General features: G+C 34.3%; 1 protein-coding gene across 5 annotated transcripts in view; it reads right to left on the minus strand.

Annotated features, from left to right (window-relative positions):
* Nucleotides 1-1,559: 1,559 nt before the first annotated feature.
* The window catches only part of IL1RAPL1 (interleukin 1 receptor accessory protein like 1), a 759,868-nt gene continuing 744,311 nt past the window's right edge, over nucleotides 1,560-17,116 (minus strand). For all 5 annotated transcript variants that reach the window (XM_032184130.1, XM_032184112.1, XM_032184122.1 and 2 more), the window contains 2 exons: nucleotides 4,063-4,233; nucleotides 1,560-2,982 (listed from right to left, as the gene is read on the minus strand). In XM_032184130.1, coding sequence (XP_032040021.1) covers nucleotides 2,264-2,982; nucleotides 4,063-4,233 — 890 coding nt within the window. In that variant the 3' untranslated portion in view covers nucleotides 1,560-2,263. The remainder of the gene's footprint in view (nucleotides 2,983-4,062; nucleotides 4,234-17,116) is intronic.

The following is a 17,116-nucleotide window of genomic DNA, read 5'->3' on the forward strand; positions in this document are numbered from 1 at the left end:
ACTGGGGTATTTGGCATTAAGCTGAATGAAGAAAAGTGTCATCGATGTCTGTCAGATGTCCATAAGAGCAAATATTAGCTTTTTTACATTATGAAAATAACCAAATGTGCAAAGCTGTCTTAAATTTTTAACAGGACTGGCAGCTTTGTTTTCATTCTGGGGACATTTGGCACATGTCCAGTGGGAGATACCAACATAAAGAACAGATTGTAGAAAAGGACTTAAGCAAATTGTCAGAGAAATGAACATTTTATAGCAAACAAAAGCAGCACACATCCCAAAGCCCTATCAGCTTGTTATGCAGATACTGAGATTTCTTGACTTTCGCAACAGGATCATATCTTCTTCCTCCCACACTGTCAGTTCTGGATTACTTCCACAAACATCCCCCAAACTGCAGTTTACCTGCTCTCTACCCATCACTTCTCATTAAGAAAGACCAAAATAAAAAAAGCTGTGCTTTTCTCCTTCAGATGATTAGGATGAACAACCACCACAAATCCATTATATTGGCCAGTATCAGTCAGATACCATAAAATACCTAAAGCTAATTAATTGCAGAAATAGACTATAAGATCTGTCTGTGAGGATGCCAGTTACAATTCTGCCAGAGTCAATCAAACCCATGACTGTACTCTGCCCCAGCTCCTCTGTTTCTTTTAGCAGAGACTACCAGAGAGCTTGGCCTAAATAACTCATATAACTATGACAGTGCTCCATGCTGCTTTTCAAACCAGAAAGGACTTTTCCATTATTTAAAACATAAATATAAGTAAGATGCTTATTTCATTTGTCTTAAAAATGTCCAGATGTAAACATAGTGGCTTGTTTCTTCTCTTGAAGCCATGGTACACACATTATTTGCAACTCCTCAAAGATAGAATCATACATTAAAAATAAAACTAATTTATTTAATCATTAAAGTGAATAAAGTGTTTTAATACTTCCAGGTCTGATTTAAATAATTTTGTATAAATAAAGTTTATTCTGAAAACAATGATATTTGCCAGTTGTTTTTTTTTTTTTTTTTTTTTTTTTTGCCTGAGTACTTAACTGAAATCATGTTGTAATTGTTTTACTTATTGTTACAAGCTAAAACCAAATGAAAGAATATTTCTTAATCTAGAATATACCATTTTAAAGCAAATACATTTTAAAAACATTAAGATACAAGGGGACTCTGCAATCAACAGCAAAATAATGTTTTGCTCTTACTTTTTCAGAAAATAACACTTTAAAACAAAGTGACAAACATGATACTGCCTTTTTATTCCCCTTTGGTTTGGAAATCATCATTGTAAATATCAGAAGGACTCACTGCACTTCAGTGACTATTTTCTCATTTGTCTTACTTGCCTGAAGGCTGCAAATGATCTTATTTGCAGGATTTTGGAAAGGGGAAAAGAAAATGTCAAATGCTTAAAAATAAAATCCACAGCCATATTAATACTTTTCCAGGAAGTGTTAAAAATAAGGTTTGCTTTTATATTTATAAAAGGGGTACAATTAACTCATTCTTAAAACAAAACAAAAACAACAATAACAACAACAAAAAGCAAACAAACAAGAAAACAAAAATCAAACCATCTCTATATTCTACACACTCTGTAGTGACTACTGTGAAGCAACTGATACAGATTGGGTATATTCTCTTGTTTGACAGGTTTCTACCAAGTTACATGTTAGATGATCAGACTGCAGTACCCCAAATGAGACCATAATAAGGGCAGGGAAGAAGCAGTGCATGTTACGAGAGGAGAAATGAAACCGGAGCTCTCAGTGAAGGATGGGGTCCTTCTAAGAACAAATATTCTCCAAAACAGGTGAACTGCAGCAGGCATGGCATTCAGGAATCAGGCTAGACAGGCCAACAAAATGGATGGCGATTCTGAAACCAACAGAGCTTTGTCCAAGCATTCCCAAGAGAGGTTAAAAACAAACAAAAAAAAATCTAAACCTATACTAATGAAGCAAAAAAGTTTCCTATCTATACAGCAGTCTCTTCATTTAAAAAAATGTAAATATACAAATTCCAATGACATATAAAACAAAGTTGAAAATGTAAATGGAAAGAGACATGGGTAAAACAGGAAGACCAATGCTACAAAGAAATTGCAAAAAACATATGTACAAGACCCTGTTTTTCCTCGTATGTTATCGATTGTAATGCATGTTTAACAGCAGCAGTCGAGGATGTAGTTCCAGGCACCAGACTGCAGACTCAGCTCCTACTCAAGGGGGTGGATAGCCCCTTGTATTTCTGTCACCAAATGACACTTGATATACTGGTCTCCCGTGGCAAGAGGGGCAGTATCGCACTGTTTGTGTGAGCCTCTTCCGGATTCTGCTCCCTGTTAGTTTTTGTCTGTGGCCGCTGCCCGTTTATAAGTGTCATAGGGATGTTGCAGTAGGTATGCTGGTTACCTATTGAGGTAAGCGGCAGGGTGCCAGTAGGAGGTACATCATATTCATAGCTTCTATAATAGTGTTTCTGGCGCATCTGTGAGTGATATGTATTGTGAAAGGTGGAGCGCAGATCTGGATGGGCAGTGGCAAGAGCAGTGGAGGTGGCAGCAGCCATTGAAATTGCGGAGACTGTCTGCAGTTCCCCAAAGGGCCCCTGCTCACTGACATCTAAAACCTGCTCATGTGTGATGGGTTCAGTCCTCTTAAAAGGCATTTCATACTGTAAACGTTTCCAGAATTTGGAATTTAACTTGTTGCATTTTGGTCCATGCCATTTAATGACAGTGAGGAGCTTGATCGTATGTTTCAGGGCCTCAACTTCCTGGTAGTTCATAACTCCTCGCAGTTCACTGCATTCGATCAGTATCACTTTGATTTCACCAGTGACTAACATGTTTCGAAGCCTTGTTTCCAGTTCAAAGATGCTCCAGCCTCTTCTTACAACATAATTCGGAGTCATGACGATAATCAATCGTTTGCTTTGGTCTACACATCTTGCCACGTCTTCAATGTAGGCTACAAAATAAGACAATTGCTCAACAATCAAGCCAAGAAAATACTCCATTCCCCTAGACCGCGGAGAAAAAACAGATGTAAACTCCCTGCTCCCAGAAGAATTCACTGAACTCTGCAAAAACATCACCTTCAGACAGGTCAGGTTTGCTTGCCAGGACAACCTGGTTTGGGTGACCCTGTTTGAACAGGGGTTGGACCAGATGACCTCCAGAAATCCTTTCCAACCTTAGCTATTCTGTGATTCAGTGAAACAATTATCCTCCTTTGTGCTATGGTTTGGTAGGGTATGTGCATGAACTGTCATTTTGAACCTATATCTTAACTGGAAGAAGTGCATTCATCACCATTTTATTCTTTAAAAAGGAGAAGTCACCCAGGTAGGAAACAGAACAGAAACTATGTGCTTTGTTGACTCAGTCTCAAATTCAAATGATACTCAAATGATACAATTATGAAAGATATAGGAAAAAGATATACTTAAATCAATTGGAATCTATTCTCATTTTCAATCTCCAAGAATACTCCAGTGCCTCCACTACACATTTATCTTCAGTGGGCACTACCAGAACTCACTTCTTTGCTCTGCTGTATCTTCTGGTATCATTACTCAAACCTTGCCTCAGTACACACATTTTTTTTTTTTTTCTTCCTGTCTTAATTTCTGGAATACCTGCATATCAATATTTATTTATATATTTATTTACTTTTGAATTAAAGTCATGGATATCTTTCCAGGAAAACACTCAGAAACAGAAAATAAAGACTTATTTTCTTATCCCTAGCTGTGCAGGCTCTCCAAGAATCTGTGAAATATTATTAATAAAATTCATTTCCATTACATATGCATGTCCTTTCTGCACTGTCTCACCTCCAACAAGTATAATACAATTATTAAAATATAATCCTCTTATCTGGGAAATGCACATTAAACATGTTTGGTGGTTTATCTTCATTATTCCCGAGGATGATGGAGGAAAGATGACATTCTGAAGGAGTAAGCATAGAAATGATACTAAAATCATATATAGAATCACTTCGTTTGCTATTTAGGAAATACACAAGCATAAAGACATGTCTTACTTCCTGTGGGAATTAAATCCCTGTCTGGTATGAACAGCTTGTATCCATAATGCTTTTCAAGCATATCTGGTAAGATCTCAAGAGCAAATCTTTCTTCTTCTCCAGTTTCTTGATTCCACTGGTCAGGATCCACTTTGGTATAGGATAGATATGCATCATAGTCTTTATTGTCTAAAGAAATAGAGGAAGAAAATAAGATTTTTCACTGTTCCTAGATAATTGCTGAGGAATTGTTCCTGGCAGAATTGCCCAGGAATAGCAAATTGTTTAGATAAAATAGCAAGCTTTCACTCAATCTCCAGTTATGAAACCATTCACCTTTCATATTTCACCCAGTGGAGTTAATCCTTATTTACATATTTATGGTGCCAGGAGTTGGACTTGATGATCCTTATGGCTCCCTTCCAGCTCGGGATATTCTATGATCCTATGACTACATGGATGCAAAGAAGAATCCATACCCATACATTGAAGTCACTGTGTGCTTAATTGTGTAAGGCACTGTATGAAGGAAATTCACTCGGCTGTGTGGTGGCAGCTTGTGAGCACAGAAGAAAAAAGTCACTGAAAAGAATACAAATTATTTTCAAGCTTTAAAATGGAAAAGAAAGGCATGTAAACAGGTAAGCTCATAAAGTATTGTCTCTGATGCATCATAAAAAAAATTGTTCTTGCCAAATTTTCACTACAAATTTAAGGCTCAAAATGTTTTAAGAATATGCGTAGATTTAGTCATAACACTCATTGGCTTTTCAGGTCTGAGATTATTGGCAAGCTTAGATCTATGTAACATCAGATCCTGAAAATGCAGTTCAAAACTATTGAATTCAGTGTGCTTAAATATGTAAATTAAATGCTACATTAATGTACATTTTAGTATTTAACAGCATGTTATTTCATTTTAGTAAGAGGAATAAATTTGCCAGTTTCTTAAATGTGCTTGGTGTGCCTACTTGAAAGACTGAATCAAAAGAGCCATCATTAATTTTCATTAGGAGGTCAATAATGCCAAGTGCTCTGGAACTAACTCAGTGGAATAAGAGGTCATGTTTTGACTTTTGTTGTGAAGAAAGCAGAAAAAAATCAATGGCAAGAGTAATGAAATGTTAACATCCTTCTAACTCTTTTGACAACATTATGCACAGGCTATCGAGAATATCAATTGCTTGTAAAAGATACCTGATTGAATACTCTACTCTGTGTCATAAGAAATATTATATTCATTCACTGTTGACTTCAGTTATTTACTCAGTTAGTCCTTTCGTGATTTTATACCTTTTTGTACTCTGGTTGCCCTATTTGGAAAAACCTGTTGAATACAGGAGGGGTGCAAAGTAAAGTTAAAGAACAGGTGCTAATCTTGGATGGTCCACTCCTTCTTTCAAGGAGCAATTCATACTGTTTTCATAAATATTTGCAGATGACAAAATTAAGATAGTCAAACTTCTTTCAAACTTTCAAATCTGATATAATAAGTGTGTGATTCATTTTCTCTCTTACACTCATTTTATGTTAAATTATCTATTGGATTGCTATGTTCACAATAAATAAATAAAATAAAATAAAATAAATAAAATAAAATAAAATAAAATAAAATAAAATAAAATAAAATAAAATAAAATAAAATAAAATAAAATAAAATAAAATAAAATAAAATCAATACCACAAAACAACAACAGAAATGAAAGAGAAGAAATACCTTCTTTGGTTTTGTTTTTCCATTATTTCAGTACTTGTGAAACCATGATCCTTCATGATAAACAAGAACCTAATGCCTCTGACAATGCCTTGAAAGAACACCATATAGATCAAATATGAACTACAGGGAGATTACAGAGCAGATTCCAGTACTGCATTAGAATAGTTTTAACTCAACAATCATGTTAACACATAGAAAGGTCAGGAAATATATGAGGTAATCACTACAACTGACAAAATGATGATGTGTAATGCCATTTTCTTTTATCTCATTAGTAATGGTCATAAACATATTACATGTTTTAGAGCAGCATTGGTTCACTGGAAATCTTTGAATAAAGATGAGAATGTATCATTTCTCAAAGGGATGAATCATAAGAAATAATGCAGTGTTCAAACTCTTAAAGGCTTCAGGACATTGTCTGTTAAGATGGTTTGTACATTCTTAATTGGAAGGAAAATTATTCACGCTACGCCACAATTTTCTTGTATATGTAAATATCACATTAATGTCTTTATTTGAAATATTTTTATACCATGGAGGATCCAGCATTCCCACTTACTACAAGTGCATTATCCATGATTGCAGGGAACATTTCTTTCTACACTAGTTCCCTAGTTTTAATAGCATTTGTGTCAAAAGCTATGAGTGACCAGGATCTAGAGTATGTGTACACAGATGGTTTCAGGCAATCATGAATTTATTCAAACTCCAGTACAGCTAGATGTGAATCCAGTTTGGGAAACTGTTAGCTGCATTCACACAGTGGTTTCGCTGAGCTATTATACTCCCCATCTGTCAGTTATTTTTAACTCTGATGAAAAGTGGAAAATTCAGTTTACAGAAAAATTATGTTTGATAATCCTGCTACCTAATGGGATGACATACTGGCATGAGCAGACAGTTCTCAAAAAGTGAGGTGCCTGGAATACAGAGCATACCTTACACCTTTTTTTTTTTTTTTTTTTTTTTGAGGGGGTCCAGGAGGTTACATTGCCAACACTTCAACACTTTGAAACATTTTATGGACTACAACATGCAGATAGCTGTGGAGCTGTCAGAAGCTATCATATCTGTGATGTCAAATATCAATATCATTATTTATTATTTTCCCGTTGTAATGAAAAAATTGAGGACTCTTAAAATTATCAAAATCTCCTATCTCCAGGGAAGTTTTTAAACACAGAGTAGGTGACCTCTTAGACTGTGTTTCTACTCAGTTAAAAGGCTCCACCTACTTCTAATTTTAATGACTGGGACTAATGCCTACATATCAAAGAATATTTCTGATCTTAATTTCTTCGTTTCCCCTCCCCTCCCTTTTTCTTTCCTGTGTCAATGAACTGAGAAGGAGTGATGTGGGTCTGCAGCCATGTGGATCTTGTGGCAGAGTGAAAGTCTGGCAGCTGGGGCTCACATCTTGCCAGTCTTTTGGCCACATCACAAGGAAGCAGGAGGTTCTGTAAAACTTTTGCTCTTGGGTTCTTTCCCATGTAGACCTTCATTTCAGTAATGTATCTAGGAGCCCTCAGACTCTGAGAAAACATGCAGGAAATCTATCAGAGCTTTGTGTTTTCTTGATTGTTCACTGGAACAGATATTTATCACATGAAAATGTTTGGTCGCAGCATATCTTCCTTTTCCAAAAGAACAAAAAATAACAAAACAAACAACAACAACAAAAAAAAAATCAAAAAAAAAAGCAAAACCAACAACCAAACAACAACAAAATAACAAAACCAAAAACAAAATAAACAACAAAAACAACAAACCTAATCAGAAAAATCCTGATCTGCTCCTAATCACAATCAAATCACAAAAGAGTTGATATTATTACTCTTATGTGATATAGTGATAACTAAATGTTCCTAGATTTGAGTACACAATCAGTTCATATACTGACTGGAACAAATATTCAGTTCTAGAAAACAAAGGCGAAGAGGCAAAGAAAAGAAAAGCAAAACAAAGAAAGTTTTAGTGGCATCAAAAAATTATTTTTACAATGAGAATTTCCTCATTTCCCCTCATCAGCAAACAATTAAGTCTTCAGTCCAAGCATCCTCTGAATGAAAATGTGATTGACTGCCACTGTACTTTGACTTTATGTATGGCGCATCAAAGATTTGTTTTATTATGGCATTTCAAAGATTTGTTTCTGTCAGGCTCCTGTGCTTTAGCAATAAACTGGAATATAGTTACTCACTAATTGTTTCCTCCCACACTTAGGAAGAAAAATAACTGCTAATTACCAAATGCAGGATTTTGATCATTTAATCTGAAACCTTTTCCTGTCTCATGGAGACTTTGAGCAATTTTCTACATATACTTTTGTACTTGAAAGCACATTTCTTTCCTTAACAATTTCAGGAAATATATATATATATATATATATATATGGGAATATATATATATATATATATATATATATATATGGGAATATATATATATATATATATATATATATATATATATATATATATATTTCCCATATATATATATATATATATATGGGAAAGTCACTATATATGTGTGTATATATATATATATATATATATATGTGTATATATATATATATATATATATATATATATATATATACACATATATAGTGACTTTCCCATATATATATATATATATACACATTATACACATTTACAGAAACATATCAGTATAGGTTCTTCTTGCATTACCTCCAGGTACTTTGCAGAGCTGTTTTATGTAATAGCTGTCCTTTAATTCAGTGAACACATCTGAGTATGATATACAATATCACACAATGGCAATTTTGCTGTAGATGGGAAGAGGTTTGATTCCTCTTTTCATTTCTTGTGAATGGACAAATGATCCTCTCCAGTTATGCGATTATAGCTGTTTTCTGCTGCCTATCAGGTATACAAGTAGGATGGAGCCCTTCAGTTCAACAGCCTTTATTTCTGTTAAGCTTTGTTGTATCCATTAACCAAAAAGATTGAAACGAAACATAAAGCATATCTTGCACAGCAAAATTCATCAAGATTTAATAAAATAAATAAAATATAAAAATAAAAAATAAAATCAGTTGTGTATTGTAAACAACCATGAGAGCATGTGGAAGCTCTGGATTAGCGTAGCACAATGGGGTTGAGCATGATCTGTGCTCCAGGTATGATACATTCAGTCCACAACTGTTTCAGTCAACCCATAACCACAGGTACTATAAGGCTCTGGTCAAAACAGACCAGGAAGTACAAAGTTCACCATAGCATTTTAACTGTTGTATGGAGTTGAAAGTAAGGCCATTGAATAATGTTCTTGGAGCTAAACTCAACCACAGGTCAGAGAAAGTTGTTTGCCTCTCTCTTAGAGGTAAACATTTAAGGTGAATTTACGAGCTCCATTAAGAACATATAAAAACATTATTTAGTTCATTGACCAGGATTTTATCCAAAACACCTGACACATCAATGAAACATGAATTCTTTTACACTCTCCATTCTTTCAGCAATCATCCAAACATAGAAATGATCACATTTCCTGTAACTTTCTTCAACGTTATCCCTGCAGAAGTGATAAAAACTTTTAGGGGATGAAGCTGTAAGCCCTGCTTGTTATTCCAAGGGTGTGTTCAAAACCAGTCATTTAAAGGCTCAATGTTAGCATAAAATAAAACTCAGGCTCCATATGCATCTACTTTGTCACATGAAAATGGGATCTTTGGGCAAATAAATCGCTGTCAGATATCTGAGTACTTATCTGTATGCATGCTTTTTTAACAGTTATACATGAAAAAATGGTAAACTGGTGCCTACAGAAAGATAGATAAAAGTTCCTCTTCTACAGGGACAAGCAGACAGATTTAACTTAAATTTATTATACATGTACATGTTTTCTAATGATTTGCATTTTACACTCCAAGGAGCCACAAGTTTGGGCCTTTGAGGTTTTACTAAACCTTAAACATTGCAGCTATTTCTGCTAATAGGGGACAGAAGAACACTATATGTGGATGAAAAATTAAAAATAGAAAAGTATCTCCCTAGTGCTTTTTTTTTTTTTTTTTTGCTTATCAGCTATGTTCAAACAGATGACAAAGTCTGATTTTCATCTCACATAATACGTTTTAGCACAAGACAGACTAATAGATCAAAATCAAAGGAAATCTACAATGTGATTTTTCATAGTGTTGCTAGATCTGAAACATTTTAATGAAATTGTAAATCTAGAAACCAGGGTCAGCTAATGACTCTGCGTGCCCTGAAATCTTCCAGAGTGATTAGGAGTGAATTCAGATATACCCAGCACTCTGAAGGGAGCTGACCATGTGTGGACTGCTCTGTGATGAGGAATAGTAGTAGACTCTTCTGACTTTCCCAGATCTTCCCTTTATAAATCAATGGGAGCTGGATGGCAGAATCCCCTCCTTTTCCAGAGCATGTGTCAGCATACTCATTGTTTGAGTTTGGGAGCAATGTACTGATTTATCAAAGAGTTTTAGGTGGGGTTCTTAGAAACGATAGAATGGATTCTCCCAGTCCTGCAGAGAAATGGCAGGAGGCTGATGGAGAAGGCTTTCCTCCTTGAAAATATCCTGTGTTCAGCAAGAGTTGCAAATTGGTGAGCTTTCAAAATTTCATGGAGAGTGTAGTTTCTTCAAAATTATAACACAAGGCATTACATAATCTGTACAAGTTTCATTATTTAAAACATTTAATATTCACACTGCAATACCGTTTGTTACCCTCAGAATAATGAAAAATATAATCCTAATTCTTAGCTGATTAAAAACCCCAAATCATTAAAAGTTTTTCAAAATGCTTTTGCTTTTCCTCACACGAATTACTGTTGGTTATGAAGCTCACCTACCTTTTTATTTTTATTTTTTTTTAATGTTGAGTACCTTTTATTGATAATAAAAATAAAAACCTGCTAACACTAGCATTCCCATGGTGAAGTACCTATTAAATGTAGTATACCTAATGATAGTGCAGATCCTTATCTGAAGTGGGCATTGGTGCATTGGAGAGAGGTTTTGTAAACACAACACTTGGAAAAAGGTTACAGAAGTCTAATCAGTTCTAAAAAGGTTCATGAGTATTCTCAGCACACTATAGAACAAGAAAAATAAAGATGTCCTTTATCTGTAGCAGGCACATTTATAATACTACTAAGGCATAGGGCATCTTGGCCCTATGTATTTGGGGCTTTTTTTTTTTTTTTTTTTTTTGTGTGTGTGTGTGTGATTTTATTTTCTTTCCCTTCCTATCAATTTGTTAAGTCATACTGAGCCTAAGGAACATAAAATAATAAAAGAAACACAAAATTTTAGTGGTTTTCATAAACAAAAAAAAAAAAACAAAAAAAAACCAAAACTTTATGAAAATGACAATTTATCAATGCTGCATCTGACATTCCTTGAATGATTCCAGGAAGATAAAAAATAATACATTGATATGATTTCAAATATTAAAAAATAAAACTATCTGTAAGCCATATTTTGCTTGTTTTTCTCAAATTTCAACTAAAATTTCTTAAATATATATATATGAGATTGATTATTACTTATTTAAACTGAATAATTTATTATTAGTGGCATTTTTTTCCTCTTGCTTTTCTGATTTTATATTTGTAATTAAATGAAAAGGACTTCTTTAATATTTCTTAGTCATTCTCATTAGTAAGGAAGTTTAAATTAAATAATTAAATACTACTGTTGAAGCAATTCTACTTTTAATATTAAAAATTGGTGCAGCATTAATCTCAAAAGTTGCTTTTGAAATGCAAACAGTACTTATACTAATCTGAGAATTTTAACACTAATGAAAATTAAAATATGATGATAGAAGGTAATTCATACTTGGTTGGTATGATTTATTTTCTGGTCTGACACAAAACTGAGAAAAACATTATTAGTAATAAGGTATGAAAGAATGAATGTTAACTACCTAGCAAGCGGTCAGAACATAACATATTAGTTATCTATGAAAGCCTATCTCTTATTTAAAAAATGAGAAAATAAATAATAAAGTGTCATATAAACTCTGAAAATGAAAAAATATATTTTTTCTGTACCAAAGAAATTTCTTAAATTAACAAAGTGTCAAGTAGTTATAACTACTATAGGTAGTTAGGACCATAACTGCTTGTTACGGTCCTAATTCAATAAAAGAGATAGTAATTTACACAAAATACATACTCAAGTTTATGCATGTTCTTTAGTTCTCTTAATCTGTAATGACAGTCCTTATAATTAATCGTTAGGCTATTTTGAAAACTGGAGCTGAGACAGCCTTGATTTGAGCAAAATCAAAAATTTAAGGATGTCATTGTAGGTATAAACAAAACTCAAGGGGGAAGCAGCTTGGAAACAGGCTTTCAATCTAGAATTCTTGAAATCACGTGCAAACGTGCTGCATTCATCTTGCCTACCTTGGAAGTCTGGCCTGTGACTAAAAAAAAAAACAAACAAAAAACAAAAAAAAACAACAAAAAAAAAAAACAAAACAAACAAACACAAACAAACAAACAAACAAACTTCAAAGCTTAGAGCTATTTGATAAAGCTGCTGGCTGAGGAACATGAGATACCTGTCTTCAGACGGTAAAATCTGTTTTCTTTCTGCTTTATTTTTGGACTCTAATCTATAGCAGCCTTTTAGTTTGAAATGTAAGGAAGTTCTTGGTGATAATACTGTTTTTTTTTTTTTTTTTTTTTTTTTTTTTTTTTTTTTTTTGTAGTTTATTATTATTATGCTTTATATGCTATAAAATAGGGAGAGAGAAAAAAGCAGGATCTTTTCTTTGAATTAGTAAGTTTCAAGGAAACTAGAAAAACCCATACTCAGTAGAGACATAAATTGAGATTTTATTGTTTGAATTGCTTTTCTGAGGTAAATAAATAAACAAAAAGAGTTAGCATAAGCAATTCAGCAACAATAAAATTATAATTAAATAAGATGAAAATCCCTGTTTTGTAACCAGTAATATTTGGAAAAATGAAAGCTGCATTTTTTTTTTCTAAAGGTGTCTTTAATAGAATTTCAAATTGATATTCATAGAGTAGGATTTCTTATTGCCACAATTTGCCAATAGCCAATAAGAATGCATACACCATGGTGAGATTGCTATTGCAAACTTATTCCATGGGTCCCCAGGGAAGATTCTGTAATTGCAAAGTCACTAACTTCAGCATTAATTTCAGGCTAGGTGTACCTGCATAGCATAATCATTAACAGAAGTACTTTGGGAGGTGCCTAAGCCACTGATAAAAGCTATACTGGAAAGTTAGCAGCCAAGTCACACTGAAGTGTTAAGAATCTCGAAGCATTGTCTTTCTCTGCTGTGTAAGATGTTTACTGTGATGAAATCCAGGAAACCACAGAGAAATATGTCTTACCTGGTCTTGACTTGTGCAGTTAATAAAGTATTATTTGGGCAATCCCATAGGTCTGTCTGTGAAACCTGCAAGTCTCTTGCTGCTAAATAACGGTAAGGATGAAAATCATGATTATGTTAGGAGTCCCACTTGCAACAGGGACTTTAACACACAAATTGTTTTGTCAGTCTCGTAATCTGAGTATTGATTGGCTTCCTCTCAGTAAATAATAAAATTCATCTCTTAAGAAAGTGAAACCCAGACAGCCCAGAAACAACTACTACAGGTATTATATATGAAGACCAAGAAACATTTCCATTTAGAGAGTTCAGCGGTGACACATTTTAATCATTTTAGGAGTGCTTTGTTTTATTCCAGAAATGGCAAATTGCGGTGGGGGTGGGGGGAGGGGATGGGGTTGGGGGTTGGGGAGGGGGGCGTGAGGTTGAAAACTGAAAGTGAAACCAGAGTAACTGGTTCCCTTGTGCCAACCCTGTCATGTTCAGAGGCTGAGACCTTCATCCCTCTATTCTCCCATGTTTCCTTTGCAAGGAAGGTTAAGAATAAGATGAAAGATACCATGGAGAGCTCCTGTCCAACAGTTGATGGGATCTAAATTTATGGAGGGTCATTTTGAAGGTTGTCATATCAGCTGCCAAACAAAGCTCTTACTTTATAGTTGCCAAGTGGTCAGCTGCCTACAATTTAAATGTTTTTGTTTGTTTGTTTGTTTTGTTGTTCTTCAGCTTGAAACTTGGCTTCCAGTCAGCCTAGCTGTGACAAGAAATATTTATGAAAGTTTAATGGAGAACTTCATTCACAGCACATTTGTTCAGTCTTCTTTTTAATTTCTAAATGCATGTATTCTTATCTATTTTAATGCCAGCCTCTTACAGCAGACTTTCTTCTTTCTTATGATAGTACTCATCCTTTGCTTATTAATTTATTCAGAATAAAACTTTAATCAATTTAAACAGTTACTAATGCACCCAAGAAATGGCAAGGACTGGTGCCTGTAGGTGGTTTCTACTGATTACCATGCCACGTGCTTTTTTCTCTGAAATTGGAATCTGGAATATAAATACAAGTAAATTCATGATTTTGAGTAATTTTGCCCATCTGACCACATGAAGTAGTTTTCAACCTATCATCTGTATCCTTTTGGATTTATTCTTAATATATTTTAAAGCTAACATACAGGTATCAGAACATCCACTGGGAATTCTCATGTTTTGATACAGCAAGCAGAGGTTGAAAATAGCTGTTGTGAATTGGAGAGTCTTGTTCACTTCAAGGCAGCATTATCAAGGGTGCTGCTGGTCTGACTCCCTTCTCCACACTTACTGTCTGTCCACCATGGCTGTCCTGTTTGGGGACTGAACTTTACATGATTTGATGAGCAGAGGCTGTCCCACACAGTAGAAGGTTGTCCTGGGTAAAAACCTAGTAATATTTCCATAGATTTTAGGGGGCCTGGATTTCATGTTTTGTATAGGCAAATAATGGATTTCCATACAGTGTTAATCTCCTGATACAAAAAGGATTTAAGATCCCAGAGTGCAATCAAGAAAGAAGTCAGCATGTGTCTTGATTTCAGGTACTTGTAAATGTTTTCTTGCATTTTTACTCTTCTTTGTCAGTTAAATGCAATAGTTAGTTTATCAATTAAGTTAATTTAAAAACTGGAAAAAGTGACAGAGAAGATCCTTGGAAAATAAAAATACAGAAACAGTAACAGCTAAAACGTCTCAGAGGATAAATGTGTTATAAAACTCTCATGTTAGAGCCCCATGTACAGCAAAACATAAGAAATCACCACTTCTTAAAATCATTTCCATTAATAATGTGTTAGTTAAAGTGCAATTTATGGACAAAGTTTTTTAAAATTAACTTTCAAAGGTAGAGTCTTCAACCTAAAATGGTTGCCTGGTATTTAACAATGATCAGCCCTCAGAAAATCTCAGTGAGGTGATTTCTGATTTTTTTGTTTTTGCTTTTTGTTTTCAGAATAATAGTGGATGTTTGTTTGAAGCTACTATCTTCATTCTGTTTGTACGCAGATCTTGAATTGAAATTCTCCACTAAAACAGGCTTGGGAGCTTTTGACCATCTAACTGGTTTGTGTGAACTATCTCCCTGAGAAGCAAGGTCATGCCAAACAGCTGCAGGTGACAAAGCTAATGTTTTGCCATGGGTCAGAGAAGTTTCTTTGCTCCTCTGTTCCAGCTCCCAGGGAGATCTGTCAGATGTTTGAGGTGAAGTTTAATAACCAAACTCCAGTATTCTGTGTTGATTTGATTATGTTCTAATTTAGTAGGAAAGGAAAGAAAATGTGGGAAGGGGAGGCTTCAGTGTACATTCCCATGAGACAATAAAGGCAAAGCTGAGATGAAGTGTTTGCTAGAGAGATAAAAAAGCAGGAAAATAGATACCCTGGGATGAGAGAGAAGATGTGAAATTCAAAGCTACAAGTTAGAGAAATGAGAAATCAGCATCTGTGAACACTGCATTACCCCTAGAGAAAGCAATAAATTATGTTATGTTAGCTGTAAGGGTTAAATACTCCATTTTCAAATATTTCTCACAATTTACCTATGTCTACACAGAAATGTGTATGAGGAAAAACTATTGTCTAAGGTTTGGAAAGGAAGAAGAAATTGTGATGAGATTTGACATCCTGAAGGGCTTGTTCTCTGATCACAGAAGAAATGAAGCATTGCATTTTAAAATAGATTTTCAACTGAAAAATTTAATTGGACTTCACTTTTAAAGCATTTTGAATCCTCTTTGGATACAATATAGTGAACAAACACACAAAAAAGAACTTACGGTATTCTGATGTTTGCTTATCTACATTCTATCCTGAAGTATGCCAGAACATAATGTAAATTATGAATAGAACATGGGTGTTTTGCTGTTGCACTACAGGAGGTTAAGTTAGAAGATTTTAGAATTCATCATTTTGAGCCTGTCAGTAACAGGCAAAGCCAAAGGAAAGAACCTGAATGTAGATCTGCAATTTATTTCCACACAAACTGTAGCCAGGTCTTCTCTGGGGGCATTTTGTCTTCCTGTCTCTGCAAGAGCTTAAATAAGAGAGACGGAGTAAAAGTCCAGCTGCAGTAAATCCATTGGCACAACAGGTTTTATCCATGTTGCTAGTATATTGAATACAGTAGAAGCTATAGTATTATTTTCAGAGAATCTGCAAGTGTTATTTTTCTTGGTGTATTAACACAACCAAGCACCCAACCTATGAGTGTTTGCATTGATCATCTAAGGAGAATCCATATTTTATCTTATTAAATAATGAAACGTGCTCAGAAAAACAAAACAAAACAAAACAAAACAAAACAAAAACACTGTATGGACATTATTTTTCCTCCTTTTGAATCCCAGAATACTATCCTTGAGGGATTCATTTTTTATTGTTTAAAAGGGGTGATAAAGATGTTTTTGTTCCCAGGTCACTGATGTTAGAGATGGGAGAACAGAGAGACAAGTGTGTAACACTTGCTAGAGTAAGTTTGCAAATTAATTTGAGAGATTTGAGATAACAATAAACAATGACTGTAAAAGTAAGAATTCCTGAAAATGAGAGAGAAAACATTAAATTGCACCTATTTAAACAATTATTAATTAAATCACTTATTTTTTTCATCATATAACATGATTATTATTAAATTCACACATGCAAGTAAACTAAACTCCTTTAAACTGGGGGGTTACTTTTTGGTATAGGAAAGATCTCAGCTCCTGAAAAATAATGGTGTCTGCCAAAATCCTTCATGAATCATGGTCCTACTGGGCCTCAGTTTCCTCCTTTGTAAAATAAGTAACCAGATTTTTTTCCCCCACTGAGCTGCTGTATTAATATGCATCCTTTTTGTAAATCTGGTAGAAGGATACAAAATTTTGTGTACTTAGGCTCACTGTTGTTCTGAGAATTTTCTATTTTAGACCCTATTTTTTTAGATCGGAGGCAGAAGTGGGTCATTCCCTAGT

Source organism: Aythya fuligula, chromosome 1 (assembly GCF_009819795.1).
Source record: "Aythya fuligula isolate bAytFul2 chromosome 1, bAytFul2.pri, whole genome shotgun sequence".
NCBI classification, from domain to species: domain Eukaryota; kingdom Metazoa; phylum Chordata; class Aves; order Anseriformes; family Anatidae; genus Aythya; species Aythya fuligula.